The sequence below is a fragment of the Triturus cristatus genome, chromosome 3_1 (assembly GCF_964204655.1).
Source record: "Triturus cristatus chromosome 3_1, aTriCri1.1, whole genome shotgun sequence".
Taxonomy (NCBI): domain Eukaryota; kingdom Metazoa; phylum Chordata; class Amphibia; order Caudata; family Salamandridae; genus Triturus; species Triturus cristatus.
In genome coordinates, this window is record NC_140583.1 from 771,794,188 (window position 1) to 771,812,640 (window position 18,453).

The 18,453-nt window shown below is 44.8% G+C and overlaps 1 protein-coding gene across 2 annotated transcripts in view; it reads right to left on the reverse strand.

Moving 5' to 3' along the window:
* Nucleotides 1–11,560: 11,560 nt before the first annotated feature.
* PKP3 (plakophilin 3) overlaps nucleotides 11,561–18,453 on the reverse strand; it is a 160,891-nt gene continuing 153,998 nt past the window's right edge. For both annotated transcript variants that reach the window (XM_085644954.1, XM_085644955.1), the window contains exon 14: nucleotides 11,561–15,038. In XM_085644954.1, coding sequence (XP_085501080.1) covers nucleotides 15,003–15,038 — 36 coding nt within the window. In that variant the 3' untranslated portion in view covers nucleotides 11,561–15,002. The remainder of the gene's footprint in view (nucleotides 15,039–18,453) is intronic.

Below are 18,453 nucleotides of genomic sequence, written 5' to 3' on the forward strand. Positions count from 1 at the left end.
AGGTGGCACATGGTCTCCTCCTGGTGAGTTGGTGCAAACTGGGAGTACTTGTTTTGTCATTTCCTAGGGCATTGTGCTGATGACATTGGTGTTGCCGCATCTGCTCATTACAGTGAGCAAGACTGCTGTGGTGGTGGATTGTAGAAGGTATCAAGTAGATCTAGCAGCTGTACAAGGAATCCTAATCTGCAGGTTGGGCAAGAGCGATGATCATGAGCCCAAGCCTTCTAACTGCCTGATAATGTTGTTGGGATCTCTGAATGGCATATCCATAGCTTGTAGATCTTCACCTAATTCACCATTCCCAGGGTTAGACTGCCCTATAGTGCAATCTGGCAGTGCCGGAAAATCTGGCCTGACAAGTTAGTGAGTTGGTTGTTTTTTGGGTGTGTGTAGGTGTGTTTCATGGTCTGGTGCAACCTGTTTTTACTGTTGATTTATCATACATCACAAACATTGCATGCAGAAAGCACAACTGCCTGCAATCTCCTATAATTAGCAAAATACCTATACAGCGTGTCTGTAAAATTTCAAAACTGCCCCAATGTGCAAACGCAGGCCACATTTTTATCTATCTGATTCACTGAGGGGTTGCGTTTTATTTTGATTACCAGGCCTATTTTCTGTCTCAGACCAACCCCGATCCTTCTTGGAAGGTGTCAGCAATGAGAGCATTGCACTCCATTTGCATCAGAACTAACCCAATTATGGTGTTAAGTACACACACACAAGGTTGATGAGTGAGTACGGGTTTATTGTCAGGAGCTCGTAGCACGTCCAGCCTGCAAGCCAGTCTTCCTTTGAATGCCCTACCAACATTCTCCCATTACACATACAATGTTCCACCATGGAATCAGTGGTTGCTATGATATGAGAATACAAGTAAGTATACAACAAATGGGCACAGAGCACCGAGCAACAGAAAGCAGGATGAGCACATGCTCGCATTCCTCTTCTTTTATTATGTATTCAATGAGATACATGTGGTAGGAGCCACCAGACCCATCAACAATACAAAACAGGGCCCTTAGACTAATCTGAGTCAAGTAAAGAGCAGACAGGCCCAGCGCAATCTGTGATGCCGAGAATCACTGATGAATGGTGGCCATGTGTCATGAACACTCTCACAGGGTCCATTTAATTCTTTCCTATTTTCATCTCGTACTTGCCTGCAGACACTTTTAGCTCTTTCTATTAGAAAGTGTGAAGGTTAGACACTCGCAGAAGCATTCACATCATGTCCGCATCTTATGCTAGGCTGACATATGTTCTTTGTTTGTTATGGTTGCTGCCAGGTTAATATGGACACCTACAGTGAAGGCTAAAATGTCTACATGTGAATTGAGATGTCCCATTTATTGCCATACTTATTTTGTCTTGTTGGTACTTCAGTGTTGCCAAATTTATAAATATGAGCTAAAATCAGCGATCAGATACTATAAAAACTCAGGCTCACCATTAATCAGAGAGACTTTGTGATAGAACTTGTTATATTTTGTGTATGTAGCTTTAAGTGCATGCGCCTTGTTTGGGTGGCATGCGCTTGATTAGCATTTACAATGCATTATAGGTTCTGTGTTAGAATTGTTTATCTATGCCTGTGTAAATCAGTTATTGGGGAAGCCTTCACCTGGAAGGACATACTGCCGTGCTGTTGGAATAAAACATACCAGAAGATTATACTTGTTTGGATTCTTATAGAAATATCAAGCCAGAGGTCACAACAGTTTGCTGCAACAAACCAGTCCCAGTCAGGGGTTGCTTTGGAGCTCCGAGAGCGGTGCAGAGAAGTGGCCTTCAGCCCATCACTGCTTATCAGACCTATTTTTTTTACAGACAGAAGGTATGATGTGCCATCCACTTGATTTATAGCCTTGCTATTTTCTGCTTCTGCTAAATTTTGGCTAGTGCTTAGAAGTAGTGATAGGGTATTATGATGCTAGGAACTTGCTAACCACGTTTGGAATGTTTATATAGTTTTCGCTAGCCATATCGTGCATTACTGCCTTTATTTTCTCATTCTGTGTGTATATTGTTTATATTGCATTCACCAGACTTCGGATCTAGAAATTGTTATTGCTATTTTGAGTGTATTATTTATTTATAAAAGAGGGTTTGGAATTCTGGTGCTGCTCAGATAGTCACCGAACAGAGCAGCAAGTTCCACAAGACTAGCCTGATGCTCAGAGTCCTCCTTGTTGACAAGTACTTTGCTGTATCCCCATGGAAAATGGATAGCGCTGCCCGTCTCATGTAGACTTACTCCACATGCAGTGTGGCACGTGTGCCCTGGGTGGTATCCAGGCAGTTCTGACTCAGAAGTGTGATGTGCCAATCAATCTGCGTTATGCTACATCCAAACAGTGCTCCCAAGATGTGTACAATTTCACTTCCCTCTCCAGGTGTCATTAATGGCCGTTTGCAGTTTGTGAACCGAACATATCACAGAACCTAACATGTTCTCAATGTGATCTCAGCCCATGGTACATGCACATGTTTTATTTACAAACATCCTCACATCTCATTATGGCTCCATGTATAGTGCACCAAAAACAATAACATGCCGTTTGCAAACCTACACTAAACAATAAAGTGTGACAACCTCAGAAGAAGAATTATTCTACCAATGGAGAAGTGAAGTGAGTTCATCACTGGATCCCAAGCCCAACACTGTGGCCGGCTGATATCAGTCGAATAGCCACTACATCCTGCTCCACAGTCAAGTAATGTCAATAGTGCCCTCACTGGGAGGGAAAGTAGCTTCTTAGTGACATGTTGACATGGGTTACGGTGTCATTCCCTTTCTCAGTAGGCCAGAGGTTTTCAGACTATGATGTGGACCCCCGGCAAGGGTGAGGGGAGGGGGCATGTAGTGGCGTGATGGGGAGTGCAAGGCTCTGGCCTAGAGGAGCATTTAGTATGACGTTTGGGCACACAGGGAACACAAGGCCAGATTCAGAAAGGTAAATATATATGTGTATATTTACACACGTGCAAATGCACTCATGTGTATTTACTCCTCCATCGTAGAGCAACTTTCCACTTTTTTCTATTCATCTTTTCGGAGTGTAAAGGTACACCTAACTGTAGACTTTCATGCCTCCATCCCCTCAAATGAGCCATCGAGGTGCCGATCTCCCTCTGGGAAAGTATTGGGAAATTTAATAAAGTTCATTTTTTAAATAATTCAAATATTTTTATGTCTTATGTAAATTACTTGAAACTTTTAAAAAAGTATCAAAGTTTAATGTGTTATTAAAATGAGTTAATTACATTTTTAAAACATCGTATTCAATAATCCCATACATATCAGAAATAGATATATATACACACACACACACACACACATATATATATATATATGTAAATATATACTGGAAAAAACAAAGTTTAAAGTGAAATTATAGTCAGGTGAAGTACTAAGATTTTAGCTTACATTTAAAAAAAAAAAATAATTTACTGAAAGAACCAAAGGTTAAAGTGACTTATAGTTAGGTGTCGTAATAATTAAAAAATGAATGTCAAAAAAAAAAACCCACTGCATTTCACCAATTTTAGTTATTATAACCTCAGATATTTCATCATTCATAACTTGTTGAATGACATCAGTGATAACCCCATAGTCAAATACAGCTCAAAGTTACTAAGTGTACACATTTGGGTCGATAGTGTGGAAATAGCGCGAGCTCTTGAGAGAGGCATACTTGTGCATTTTAAAAGATATTTAGTGCACCATTTACAAACCACTATTGTTTGGGATGGAAGAAGTACTCCATCTTATAGGCTGAGCGTGGCTGATGTGGTTTGCAGAAGTATGTTTGAAAGCAGGTTGTGGTTTAAAGCCAAAGCATGTTGTAAATATCTGTGAGAAAGACCAAAGCTTCTGTTGACAATACATTAACCACCAGTGGATATTTAGGCATGTGCCCAAGTTAAATAGTTCTAATGCAGTGGTATAGACACATTTTATAACCTGTGCATGTTTATTTCTAGAACTTCACGAAGGATTTTGAGCCATTGCATGTTCTTCAGTAATGAAGATTGAAACGGTGTCCCACTTAGATGTGGTTTATCTCATATTTTTGTTGTAAGCATGGCTGTAAGGTTGCATGCCATTATCCCAATCTCAGAAACATTTTTATTGGATTTCACTAAACTACAGAGCGTTGTCCATAGGGCCTGTTAGAAGATATCTTTACAGTGGCATATGCATACCTGTCAACCTCTTGAATTAAAATTGCAGGTCACGTGGAGTCTTTAAGAGGGTAATCCCATTAAGGTGAATAGAAACTTGTAGATATGTGTAGTGTTGAATTACTTCAAGTCCACAAACTCTATAGGACAGTGTCACAATGACTGCATGATATCATCAGTGATGTCATTCGAGATGTCATCAGTGAGGTTATCAATGTCATTTAACGTCATGAGTGATGTAATATGTGAGAATATATGCAGTGTATGGTGGGGGTGCAAGTTAAAAGTTAGCTCAATAAACTATAGTAGGTGACTTTCAGTGTGTTTTTGTTTTTAAAACATTAGTTTTTTATAATATTACAACACCTAACTATAATGCCTTTGTTTTTTCAGTGAATTTTTAGGGTTTTTTTTTTAACATAAGATCTTGTTACCGTACCTAACTATAATGTCACTTTGATCTTTGTTATTTTCAGTGTATTTTTTGAGTTTTTTTATCATATTCACCAACTCCCCAACTGTGCATAGCTTTTTACAGTGTGCATCCCCTCCGCAGAAAGCCAACCACATGGCCAGACCCTCTACCCAGCCCCCTGCCGTGCACAGCTATTGGCCGGGTGCTGCGTGATGTTGGCCACAGTGGCTATGCCCTGTGATCAACTACCCCCCCACCATGGGAGGCCTAGCCCCCACAGACCACCACCCCAAAACCAAAAATGTTCCTTGTTTGGTTTTTGTGTCTTTTTTTTAACTCCAATTAGTACTGCAGCATCACCGTGCAAGCTTCAGATGTTGAAGTTTGCCTGATCTTGCAATACCGTGGCTCCCATGGGAGTCACTCGAGACTACAAGGGGGGCCGAGCTGGGTCCCACAGAATTGCAAAGGACCAGGGGTGGCTCCTCCACATGGGCGGAGGAGCGTCGCCCCACTTCTTTCTCGCAGTGCGAGAGGCAGAAACATAAAATGGTATTATGAATACCTTTTTATGTTTCTGCTTCTCGCACTGTGAGAAAGCAGAAGGCAGGGTTTGATTGGGGGCGGGTGGGTGGGCGGTCCTGCTCCAGGCAGGGGAGAGTGGCTTGCTCACTGTTGTGGGCGCTGACTGTCGGGGCCGACCAAACCAGTCATGCACATTCTCCGTTTTCTCCATGTAGGCTGCATGTAGCCTGGATGGAGAAAACAACCTCCCCATCGACGCCTGTGGGGTCAGCGTCCCAGCCAATCACAACGCTGCCATTGCAGCGTTGTGATTGGCTTAGGGAAGGACAGAGAGGCTGCCTGCTGCCTCCTTCCTGGAGGAGCAGTCCGAGCGGAGAGAAGGAGACGCGACGCGGATCAGAGGCGAAGGTAAGTTTTATGTTTTTCTAAACGTTCATTTAAATTAACCCCCACTGTCCCCGCGCAACCTCCCACCCCCCCACCTGTGAGACATGCCGGCCTCGACTGCAAACAACTATTTTTGAGCAGGGCTGGGTCCCATGGGAGTACCACTTGCCTCCTTTTATCATAGTTTTTTGGTAAATTCAGGACACAGGGACCAAGTCCCAGAGTTGTTTAGTGGGGGCTGCAAGATTTTCTTCATGATTCAGCCAGCCAGTCAGATCACTCGGTCCCACGATAATGGTACCAGTCCTGCAGGACTGAAAAGGCCGACATGAAAAAAGCCGTATCAACCATTCAGATCATTCTATTTTTTTAAAATTACGGTACCGCAGGATATCGTCACCTGAGCACCTCATTAAATGCAAATTTCTTGAAAAGGTTTGGACGGATTTACTCTAAATAATGAAAAGCAAGCTTTCTGAGTAAAGTTCTAACATTCTGCAAAATTTTATGTAAGTCAGTTCAACCACTGTTTCTGTATCACTCAAAATTTCCTATGGGAATTAACATAGGAAAATTATGCATTGCTCCCCCGCCCCCTTTTTCTCACCCCTGCTTGACAGACCACATTGAAACTTTCAGAGAAGCAGCTAAGAGGAATTAACTTTTTTGGGAAAGTTTTGTGAAGATTTATCGAACAGCGCCAAAGTTATTAGCAAAACAAAGAATGATGTTCTGTTGGAAACTCTGACCTAGCTATAACTACACAGTTGTGTAACCGCCACTGTGTCACACATAAAAAAAACTCAGGGCCTCATTTATGAGTTTTTGCTGAAGGGCAGCGTCGCGGGCCTTCCTGCAGCGCAGCCCTACGGCAAAAGAAAAGGCCAGGAACGCGCTGTATCTATCAGATATGGTGCATTCTTGTCCTTTTCCCCAGCGCATAATGGGCTGCCGTGCTCCAATGCAGGCACCTTTGCACCATGGTGCCCGCTTTGCAGGAATTATTTGTTTTGTGCAGGAAGGAAAACCTTCCCGCACAAAAAAATCACAAGAGTCATTTTCCACTTTCTATGTGTGCAGCACACATCGAAAAAGGAAAAACAAGGAGACATAAAGATATTTCTCCGCATTGTGCCTCGAGGCGTTCGTTTTTGGCGCTGCCTCAGTGTTATGATTTCTCGTAAATCTGGGGCAGTGTCAAAAAGCCAAGGATTTTGCTGGGAACGCCCCCAGCAACACTCATTTCACACCCGTTAACGCAGAAAACTGTGTTAACCCCTTCGCTGCCAGGCCTTTTCCCCCTCCTGTACCATGCCCTTTTTTGGCTATTTGGGGTAGTGCGCGCTGAGGCCCCTGTAACTTTTTGACCACATAAGGTATCCACGCCAAATTTGCGTCCTTTTCTTCCAACATCATGGGGATTCTGAAGGTACTCAGGGTTTGTGGATTCCCTTGGAGGGGTCACAGAAATGAGCCAAAATACAGCAAAATGTTGTTTTTTGGGGGGAAAACGGGCTGCAAATGAAAGCATCTGGGTTTTTCCCTGCAAATGTTATCAAAAAAAGGGTTTGTGGGGCTGAAATCACCTTTTTCCCAGCTTTAAGGGGATACCAGACTTTTGTCAGAAACCCAAAATATTTTACACCGTTTTGGCATTTTTCTGGGACATTGCCTATTTTTTGTGCTTTCAACCTCCTTCCAGTTAATGGTAGAAATGGGTACAAAAGCAATAATGGATCCTGGAAAGCTATACATTTTAGAGAAGTAGACAAAATTCTGAATTCAGCAAGGGGTCATTTGTGTAGATCCATCAAGGATTCTTTATAGAAACTAACAGTTAAATATAGGATAAATTGAAAATGTGTTGATTTTTTCAGCTACATTTGAGGTTTGCAGGGTATTCTGGGTAAGGAAATGTTGTGGGATCCACGCAAGCCATAACTCCCTGGAATCCCCCGGGTGTCTAGTTTTCAGAAATGTGTGGGTTTGGTAGGTTCCCCTAGGTGGCCGCCGAGCACCGGGCCAAAAACCCAGGTGACCCCCCTTGCAAAAACCAGGTCGTTTTGAGGTAGGCAATTTTCATGTCGCCTCAATACGTTTTGGGCCCTTGCCTGTTGCGGGTACTTGGGCCTCCCACACGAGTGAGGCACCGTTTTTATCGGGAGACCCGGGGGAACGCTGGGTGGTAGGAAATTTGTGTCAACCCGGTGATGCCACAACTTTCCCACACAAAAATGTGTGAAAAAGGTGATTTTTTCAGCTAAATTTGAGGTTTGCAGGGCATTCTGGGTAAGGAAACGTTGGGGGATCCACGCAAGCCATACCTCCCTGGAATCCCCCGGGTGTCTAGTTTTCAGAAATGTGTGGGTTTGGTAGGTTCCAATAGGTGGCCGCCGAGCACCGGGCCAAAAACCCAGGTGACCCCCATTGCAAAACCAGGTCGTTTTGAGGTAGGCAATTTTCATGTCGCCTCAATACGTTTTGGGCCCTTGCCTGTTGCGGGTACTTGGGCCTCCCACACGAGTGAGGCACCGTTTTTATCGGGAGACCCGGGGGAACGCTGGGTGGTAGGAAATTTGTGTCAACCCGGTGATGCCACAACTTTCCCACACAAAAATGTGTGAAAAAGGTGATTTTTTCAGCTAAATTTGAGGTTTGCAGGGCATTCTGGGTAAGGAAACGTTGGGGGATCCACGCAAGCCATACCTCCCTGGAATCCCCCGGGTGTCTAGTTTTCAGAAATGTGTGGGTTTGGTAGGTTCCAATAGGTGGCCGCCGAGCACCGGGCCAAAAACCCAGGTGACCCCCATTGCAAAACCAGGTCGTTTTGAGGTAGGCAATTTTCATGTCGCCTCAATACGTTTTGGGCCCTTGACTGTCGCGGGTACTTGGGCCTCCCACACGAGTGAGGCACCGTTTTTATCGGGAGACCTGGGGGAACGCAGGGTGGGTGGAATTTTGTGAACTTTCCACCACAGAAATGTGAGGAAAATGTGTTATTTTGGACACATTTTTAGGTTTGCAATGGATTCTGGGTAACATAACCTGGTGCAAGCCAGTGAAGTCACCCCATCCAGGATTCCCCTCTGTGTCTAGTTTTAAAAAATTTACAGGTTTTCTAGGTTTGCCTATGTGCCAACTGCGCTAGGTCCCAAAATCCACAGGTATGCACATTGCTAAAAAAAATTCGGAGCCCAGTGGGCTCTCTGCCGCCCTGGGGGGGAATCGGGGAAGGAGGTTTCATCGTGATATGCCCCTAAAGTGGCAGAAAGACTGTGGCTACTTTTTGTGGGGACATTGGTATGACCATTTTGGGCAGCCCCCACCCCCACGCATAAAAAAAGCCTACGTACTCGCTAGCGCATAGTGGGCTTTCTGCCCCCCCAGGGGGCAGATCAGGGGCTACTGCCACCATCTGCCCTCCCGGGGGGGGGCAGAAAGACTGGAATTTCTCTGGGGGTGGGGTGGGGTATTGTCATGCCCATTTTGGGGAGCCCCTACCCCTACACTAATAAAACAAAAAAATCCATGGTTTCTAGTGGGCATTCTGCGCCCCCAGGCGGGCCAGATTGGGGGCTACAGCTCCCATCTGCCTCCTGGGGGGCAGAAAGACTGTCATTTTTGTGGGGGGGAGGGTGGAGGCATTGGCGTGCCCGTTTCGGGCAGCCCACACCCTAAAAACAATTGCGCAAAAAAAATCCCTGGTGTTTAGTGGGCTTTCTGCCCCCCCCCGAAGGGGCAGATTAGGGGCCAATGCCCCATCTGCCCCCTGGGGGGGGGGCAGAAAGGCTGTAATAATTGGGGGGTGGGGTGGGGGCATGGGCCTGCCCGTTTTGGGCAGCCCCCACCCCTATTTTCTTTTTTTTTTTAATTCCCTGGTGTCTAGTGGTCTTTTTGCCCCCCCCCCCCGGGGGGGCAGATTGGGGGCCAATGCCCCATCTGCCCCCCAGGGGGGGCAGAAAGACTGTAATGGTGGCGGGTGGGTGGGGGCATTGACGTGCCCATTTCGGTCAGCCCCCACCCTAAAAAAAACCCTGAAAACAAATCCCTGGTGTATAGTGGGCTTTCTGCCCCCCCGAAGGAGCAGACTAGGGGCCAATGCCCCATCTGCCCCCCAAGGGGGAGGCAGAAAGGCTGTAATGGTGGTGGGTGGGGGCATTGGCATGCCCGTTTCGGGCAGCCCCCACCCTAAAAAAAAATGAAAAGAAATCCCTGGTGTATAGTGGGTTTCTGCCTACCCGAAGGGGCAGATTAGGGGCCAATGCCCCATCTGCCCCCCCGGGGGGGGGGGGGCAGAAAGACTGTGATAATTGGGGCAGGCCCATGCCCCCACCCCACCCCTATTTTTTTTTTTTTTATTCCCTGGTGTCTAGTGGGCTTTTTGACCCCCCCCGGTGGAGCAGATTGGGGGCTACTGCCCCCATCTGCCCCCCAGGGGGGGAAAAAAGACTAAGTTATGCCAAAATTATTTGGGGGAGCAAAGGCCCTTGCCCAAGGGGCCGCTTCCCCCTCCCTGGTGTCTAGTGGGTGGATCCCTGCTTGGGGATCGCCCTCCTGTGGCGATCCCCAAGCAGGGATCCACTGGGGAGGGGTACCATTGGAAAGGGGAGATTCTCCCCTTTCCAACGATACCTCTCCCGTCTTTCTACGTGCTCAGGGGGCTGAGATAGCCCCCTGAGCACGTACAAAGTGAAACTGAAATGAGCCTCTTGGCTCATTTCAGTTTCATTTTCAGTGTAATGACGTCGGCGCGACGTGCGCACCGATCGTTATTACACTGAAAGCAGGGGAGGGGGGCCTCGGGAGCTGGTGAAGCTCTTCCCGAGCTCCCGAGGCTATTTTCAGTAAAAGGGAATCCCTCTGGTGCCTGCACCAGAGGGATTCCCCGGGGAATGCCTCATGACGAGCTGGACTCGTCATGGGCACAGCGCGACTGTGCTCCATGACGAGTCCAGCTCGTCATGGGCACAGAAGGGGTTAAAGGGAACGATATTTACAAGGCAGCATTAAGCCAAAAAAAGTGGCTTAGTGCTGCCTGGTAAATATGGAGCAGGCTCCTGCACCATCGGAGCACCACAAAAAGTGACGCAGCGGAGGCGCAATAGGCTTATAAATAAGCCCCTCCATTTGTTATGCATGGGGGCGTGTTGCAGTACCAGTTGTTGACTATTTATTTTGCTTGACGTACTCCAAAGCTACGCTAGAGTAAACGTGAGTCTTTTGTGACACGTTTAGGGCTGTAGAAATTTTAAAAGCATAGTTTGTAAATTATGTTACTTTTTACCAGATGTTTGTTTCATATCAGCATGTCCCTCCCTTAAATATCATTCAACCTGCTAAATAAAACACACACACCCGCAAAGGAGTAAGGTAATTCTAAGCTTAAAAATATTTTCACATTTTGGGAGGCTCCTAGGAAACGTTTCAGGAGGAGCAGCGGTATGAACAGTTTAAAAGCTATTGTAAGAAAGCAGAAACGAAGTGGCACAGCCTGTGTTTGTGAACAGCAGAAACTTTCCGATGCCCTGAAGTGGAATTCTTATAGTATGGAGCTTAGGTGTATTCAGTATCGACCCTAGTATGCGTCCCTACGGGGTATGCAATATCCATACAATTATCCACTTTGCTTTAGGGGTATGCAGTATCCATACAATGGCTCGACTTTGCTTTAGGGGTATGCAATATCCATACAATGGCTCCACTTTGCTTTAGGGGTATGCAATGTCCATACAATGGCTCGACTTTGCTTTAGGGGTATGCAATATTCATACAATGGCTCCACTTTACTTTAGGGGTATGCAATATCCATACAATGGCTCGACTTTGCTTTAGGGGTATGCAATATCCATACAATGGCTCCACTTTGCTTTAGGGGTATGCAATGTCCATACAATGGCTCCACTTTGCTTTAGGGGTATGCAATATTTATACAATGGCTCCAATTTACTTTAGGGGTATGCAATATCCATACAATGGCTCCACTTTGCTTTATAATACAGATTCTTAACACATGCAATAAGCACCAGATTCACTTATCCATTGAGCACCAAAGCAGTTTATTACAGGGATATACAAGGTGTTATGGCTATTTTCTATAATCAGTGGAAAAAATCACTTTCAGAGGCTGCTCCAACTTAAAATCTCTGGAAAGGCCCAAATCATACTACCTAGACATTCATCCACACCCTCCATTCTACTTAACTCTAGATCTCTCTCCAGGATCAAGGAAATGTGCAGTTCGTCTCAGGGGTACTGCCTGATTCTGCCTATGGGAGCCAGACAAAGGCCACCCTCTAGCTTAACACACACATGCTGTCTTTTGTCATGCCATCACAATGCTTTGTATCCAAGCATCCCCACGGGCAGGTGGAAAGCACAGTCAATAATACCTGGGCCTGTGGATAAACATGGAGGTTTCAGTCTCTCAGCCTCTACTGCAAAATAAACTATCTGATTGGATTATAGGAGATCCTAAGGAGGAAACCCTTGGTGGGTGAAGTGAACAGATGCCATTCTCAGTTCAGTCAGTACTTGCCCGGGCACAGAAAGACACCTGGGGTATGCGAGCCCATAGAGTTAGTAGCCCTATACGGTGATCCAAACTTGTTGCCAACTAACTGTTCCTCTTTCGAGATTGGGTGATCTACGTCATCATCTACATCTAAGGCAACTGGGTGCTTCAGGAAAGGTGAATTATAAGCACTTCCCAGGTGACTGTGCAACAACTGCACAAAGGGACCAAGTGTTAATCTGTCCAATCCACGGACATCCCTGTGATCTTTCCTGGGAGACCACACCCTCTGGCAATATGGATATGTTCATACATGTATTCACCCGTTAAGGGCCACCTTTGCGCCCTCCCTTCTTTGAATGGGTCGATCTATTGGATCACAGTTGCACTAAACACATCACAATATAACTAATGTGTGCCTCCTGTTGTGCATGAGCCTCTGCCACCATTGTACAACTGTCTGTCCAGTCCTAGGACACTAACGGTTCTGCCAGCCACATACGGAATGCAGATCAAAGGACTCAACAGCACAATAGAAAATGGAGGCAGTGAAAAAATGGTGTGCATGCATCAGCTCACCATTTTATGAGGGACCCCTCTCCACCTGCACAACAGAAAATGGTAGTAATTTGACTGAATCAGTTTGGCTTTGCTATACTAAATTAAAGTGTTTACACTATTCAAGACAAAACTACACACCTCCGCACGGTTTCTGAAATGTGTGTGTCAAAGAAAAGTGGGCAAGCGATAGCTTCTCGGACAACACAGTAGTATTTTGGTGGTTCATTAAAACCTTCCAAACAAGAATCTACGCTGACAAACCAGTGTGGGCAAAGGCTGAACGAAAACAGTAATTTCCATGTGCCTTTTCATACAGAGAACAGGTTGGTCTGAAACCATTCTCTGTTTTATTGTACAGCAAACACACGCACAAATTAATTCATCAACCGCTCCTATTATTACAACCCACGAGTCCTCAGGATAAGGTTCGAACAAGCAGACTTCGGCTTTCCCAGAGTAGGTGGTGGGCAGGCATCTTAGTGTTGCTGACGAAGACTACACCCTGATTTGCAGCGGAGTCCAAGGTTTGGTTGGCTTAGCAGTATTGTCCCTGAGTTCGTCATGTATTGGGTAAGATGCAGATGAGTATATAGATTGCAATCCAATGGCCACGCCATGGAGGGTGACGGCAGGACAAGGTCTCTTATTTGAGCAGTGTGATTTACTATCTCTCAAAGATATTTAAAAATATTATTTCTTCTCCTCTGTTTTGATTGAACATACCAGCAACGGTATGTGCTGTGCAACTCCTCCATTCCAGCGCCTGACTCATCCCACAGTTTGCTCGTGTCACACCTAGGACCAGTCGATTGTTGGCATCTGCTATACTGGCCAACAGTATCGGTTGACATCTTTAACGTGCCTCACTTAAAACATTAGGGTATCAGCAACTTTAAGGAGCCACTCTTCATAGGTAAATGAAAATTAAATGAACTCCACAGTTATTCACTCTCTTTATCAATGTATGGGTTTAGCACAAAGTATCACCCCAGAACCGAGGTACTTGCATAACGCACAGGTATGCAAACATATTCATGAACAAAGTCTGTTAAGTAGCACTCATCCCTTAAAATGCTATCACATGCATTTTCCAAGTTGCATTCTTCAATGGAAATTTACATCCAGTGTTTTTCCCCGAAAATATGCAAACGGCACTTTAGGTGGCTATTCTACAATGAAAACGTACATAAATGCTTTCAAAATAGTTACTCCTCAAATAAACTTTGGAAAAAACACTTTTTACATTGAGTACGTCTCTGTATACATTTACCATAGAGCATTTTGTAAGGCGGCATCCCTCGTACCAGCATTTTAGAAAGGACAACCTCCCTGAATTGTATGTACTGCATGTTACTAAGTGCCTATTACTCAAGACATTAATTGCAAGTGCATGTGCGTTTGTTCTGTTTGATTCTGTAGTGAGGAAAATCCATGATAAAGGGTGACATGGGATTTTAGTGTGGTGTCTGAATGAACATGAGGAACAGACTGTTCGCTTCAGCATAAAATGTGATGAGTTATCTCAGTTTTTTACTCGCTATAATATTGAAACTCTTTTTTACAAATTAACACCATTCTGTGCAAGTTAACAGGACCCACCAACAGATAGGGACGCAAGGTGTGGGCGAGGATTTGAAGTATGCTTGTTCTTACTATTTTTATATGAAGGGTGCTGTAAGCATGTGGGTTCACTCACCCGAATAAAAAAGCATCAAAAACGTGGATAGCGCAAGCCCCAGAAAAGTTTCTGCCACAGACATACAGCTTTATGCACAATAAATTGGACCAATTCCAAACCCACTCCCATACCACACATCAAAAAAGCAACCTATTTCTCCCCAAATGCCACATCTGTCCACGCGTGCAAGAGAAGAGTTCATAAGAAAGGTCAGTTGTATTTGGGGATAGCAATAAGAACAGTTCCAAGTTCGACAGCCAAGGGTGGGCTCTAGAGGGGCTAATGTTTCCATGCCTGGCCTCCCTCCTGTCCTTAGTATCACTATCTTAGAGCACATGTCCAAGCTGTGGAGCACAGTCTGTTTTCTGTCATGTGGCAGGATCGATATTCCACCAGGGAATTGTTTGAGAGAACGGGTTAGGTCACACCCTGTTCCGGAGCAGTGAGCTGCAGTTCAGGTATAATACAAATGTCACAAAGTCATCCCACAGCATGGCAGTTACTCAGACACCTGTACAAACATGAGCTGTGAGACAACGGGGCCACTGGAGACAGGCATTTGGATGCGACCATGGTCGGGCGGGCCAGGGTGCTCGTGCTAGCATTAAAATGAGGGGGATTGAGCAAATCCAAGAATCCCCAAGTTCAAGTGGGTGGGATGAAAAAATTATTGTACGGGAAGTCCATGAAGAATCTGATGCCCCTGTTGACTGAAATGCTGCGTTAGTGCCTCACGAATTCAGGAAATCGTCTTTACGGAAGCCTTTCTGCAAGAGAGAAGATAACAGCAGCTTAATAGGAATATCTCAAACTGGCCACAACACTGAATGCACAACAGGTCCTATCCTGAGTTGTCTTGAGGTGAGCATACTTGTATACCACACTGAACACAAGCATGCCTCTGCACTTCAACCCATAAAGTGTTATGGTCGCGTCTACAAGTCTGAAAGGATAATAAAAATACTACGACAACTTATGTGTGATCAAACACTTCTAAAACCATGAAATTATAATTGGCTCATTAATTCTTCCACTCTGTTGATTCTAAAACAAATCATATAAAACACATTAAGAATAATGAGAACGTGGGCACAAGTTGCTTCCTGTTGTCACATGTCATATTGACCAAATATTTTCTAAAACAGTGGACTAAATAATATTTCAAAATTATTTAAACAGGACTAATGTAATGCAAGCCTCGTGCCCTTAAATGTGAGCAACAGAAACAAGGCATTAAGTAACAGAAAATTAGAGAGTAAAAAGGTTGCCTTACACCGTTCTGAATTATGTGTCGTGTAAACGTTATTTACCAGTAAGAAATCTCTGTCAAGGATATACAGGGCCTGATTCATGAAGGTAAGTTTACGAGTACATGCTAGTCACAAAAGTATTTTACCAGTAGTAACTTTACGACTGCGGATTCTCTGTACATAAAAAGATAGGACAGTCCTATCTTTATATGTGTGCAGACTCTGCAGTCGTAAAAATACTCCTAGTAAAATACCTTTGTGATTAGCAATCAAAATGTTACGCAAAAGTGTAAGTTCACGTTTGTGAATCAAATCATCAGAGCTTAATTTGTTACATATTGAGTGCCGGTGGTGCCCAAAGCTCTGGTCAGACGGCCACAGCTAGTCAGCACGCCAAATACCAACGCTGTATAGTCTTGAATCTACCCCAGGCCTCTTTATTTCACTACCAGAGAGCCCCAGTCCCTTTATCTCGTTCTTGCAGGTTCCTGCTTATTCCTTTTGTGATGGGTTTTCCGTGTTTCTCCTCCTCCCCACCGGCAATCACCTACTCAAATTAGGTACTGGGGGATACTGCATCCAAATGGATGGGACAGACGCCAGATTGAAAAGATGTAAGAGAGCAGCGGAAAACCTGACAGGAGTTTGGTATGGAAATATTTGAACAGTTGCCTTTATTCATAGTTCATAAAAAAGACTCCCTAGAAAAGATAATTTAGTCCAAAATGGAAAGGCGCAAATCAGAGTAACTAAACTGAATGTTACATATCGTTGAAGTGCACAACAAATGTTCAACATACATGAAATCCATAGTCTAAAGGCCTGCCCCATGAGGTAATACTAGAAAGGTCTATTTGATACTATACATCGACAATGCGGGTATTTTCAATGAGGACACTAAAATAAGCAAAAGTGATACATCTGCATATATCTCTCATTGAAGCAACAAGTAAATTTAAAAAAAGAAAATATTTTTTACTCACACGAAAAGTAGTTACACACACAGCCGTCGGACTGCGAAACTATATGTAACGAGGGCACTGATGAGCATGTGCTAGTCAAAGAGATGTGGAAACCTGCACCCACATCCTCGCACAATACCTCTCCCATACCAAGGCTAGGGAGTCCTCCTCCCCCTCCACTAAACCACCTCAAGCTCCCCTACCCTCTACCACCCTTCCCTGAAGCCACCGATCGCTGTCCTTCTGACTCTCCTGTTTGTCATAAGCTCAATAAATGGAACAGGCCCGCCTATGATACAGTGCATGTGGCACTGTGGTTGACACATTGGCTTTGTGCTAGGTCTGAGGAAGACCTCACTGCCTGGATCTGAGCTTTAAATGCCACCTGCGCCTTCTCACCCACACAGGTTGGAAGTCATTCAGTAGTGACTAGTCATCAGTCGTCCCTTACTGCTTGCAAGAGGTCAGTGGTCCCAGGACCCCCAAGCTCCTCGCCATTCTCCAACTTTGCTTTGGGCTCACTAGGATCTAGAGATTTTTTGGGAAAATGTCCGCCATAAGCTCAATCTTTGCTGTGCTGCCATTTTAAACCCTTAGGTCTCTGTGGGATCAGCGACTTACCTCATGGGTAGGCCTCTCCAAGGTCAAAGCCCTCAAAGAAATGATCACCAATGTAACCCTCCCATGGACATGAAAAGATCTCTGTCCCGGGGCTCAAGCTTGCTGAGCATCTCCATCAGATTCCCCAACATAATTTGACAGAAAACACTTGAACATTCTCACTTTAGTCACTCTTTGGCATACCCCTGTCAGTGCAGAACCAGCAAGCTTCCAGAAGAGCTGTCAGGTTCACTAGACTCAGCCTTTCCTTTTACCACTGCACACTAACTGGAAAATCTCCTTAAAGGCTTGCAGAAACACTGAGATTGCACAGCTGCACTGAAACCCCAAAATTTCATCACAAGACAGATTTTCTCAGCAGGGAAGAGGCCCCTTCACAAGCAATCGAATTCATACCTCTTCTAAAACAAAACTCTCTACCTATCACTACTCTACAAATTCTGACCCTTCTTTGACTTTATCTTCCTTGTCTAATGCCACAAATCATTACAAATCAAATCTCACTCCTACTCAAAGAAAACTACCTAGGTAACCCCTACCAACTCAGGATTCTTATGGCAAGATACAGAGGCAACTCTTGCTTCACTGGCCAGCAATGTCAGAGCACCGGCAGAAAATGATGATGACTATGTATCCGGGAGGAGATGTTGTCTAGTGGCTCCAGGTGCACCTTTAGAACCAGGGACCCAGGCTTAAATCCAGGCCTCAGCGCTTGACTCAACAGCATGTGCTTCTGAGCATATCACTTAATCTCCTTGTGCCTAAAAATGTGAAATGTAATGTGTGTAAAGTAGATTTGTGTAATCCCTACTCGGTGTACATAATATAAGATAGTATCTAAACCCCCCACGTAATATACATTGCTCACGCTATATGAATACCAATAAATACACCAATATTGTGCGACCGAGCTGCAGCCTTTAACAGTGTAAGTCACTAATTTCTGCTTGACTGTCTCCAACAAGCCATATTCATGAACACCTGTATGTGTTTGTGTATATACATGAACACCTGTATGTGTTTGTGTATATACAGAGCACAAACCTAGCTAAGGTGAGGCGAGTACTGTCCATATGGAATGATTTTTGGTGGAATACTAGGGAAAGAGAAAGAACAACTCAGGTTTCTGTACAATCTGTAGGAATGGAGGGGGTCTTTGGTAGATCTTGAAAGCGGAAGAAGCTGAGAGGGTCCTAATCGGAGACTGATGTTCCTAGCAGAGGTAAGACATAAGCTCCTGTCTAAACTCCAATTACAGCCAGGGTAAGTGCTGTTTTTACATCAGCACAGCCTCTGCTGTTTCTATTAATGTAAACTGTGACCGGGCAGCCCATCCACCAAAGGGCCGC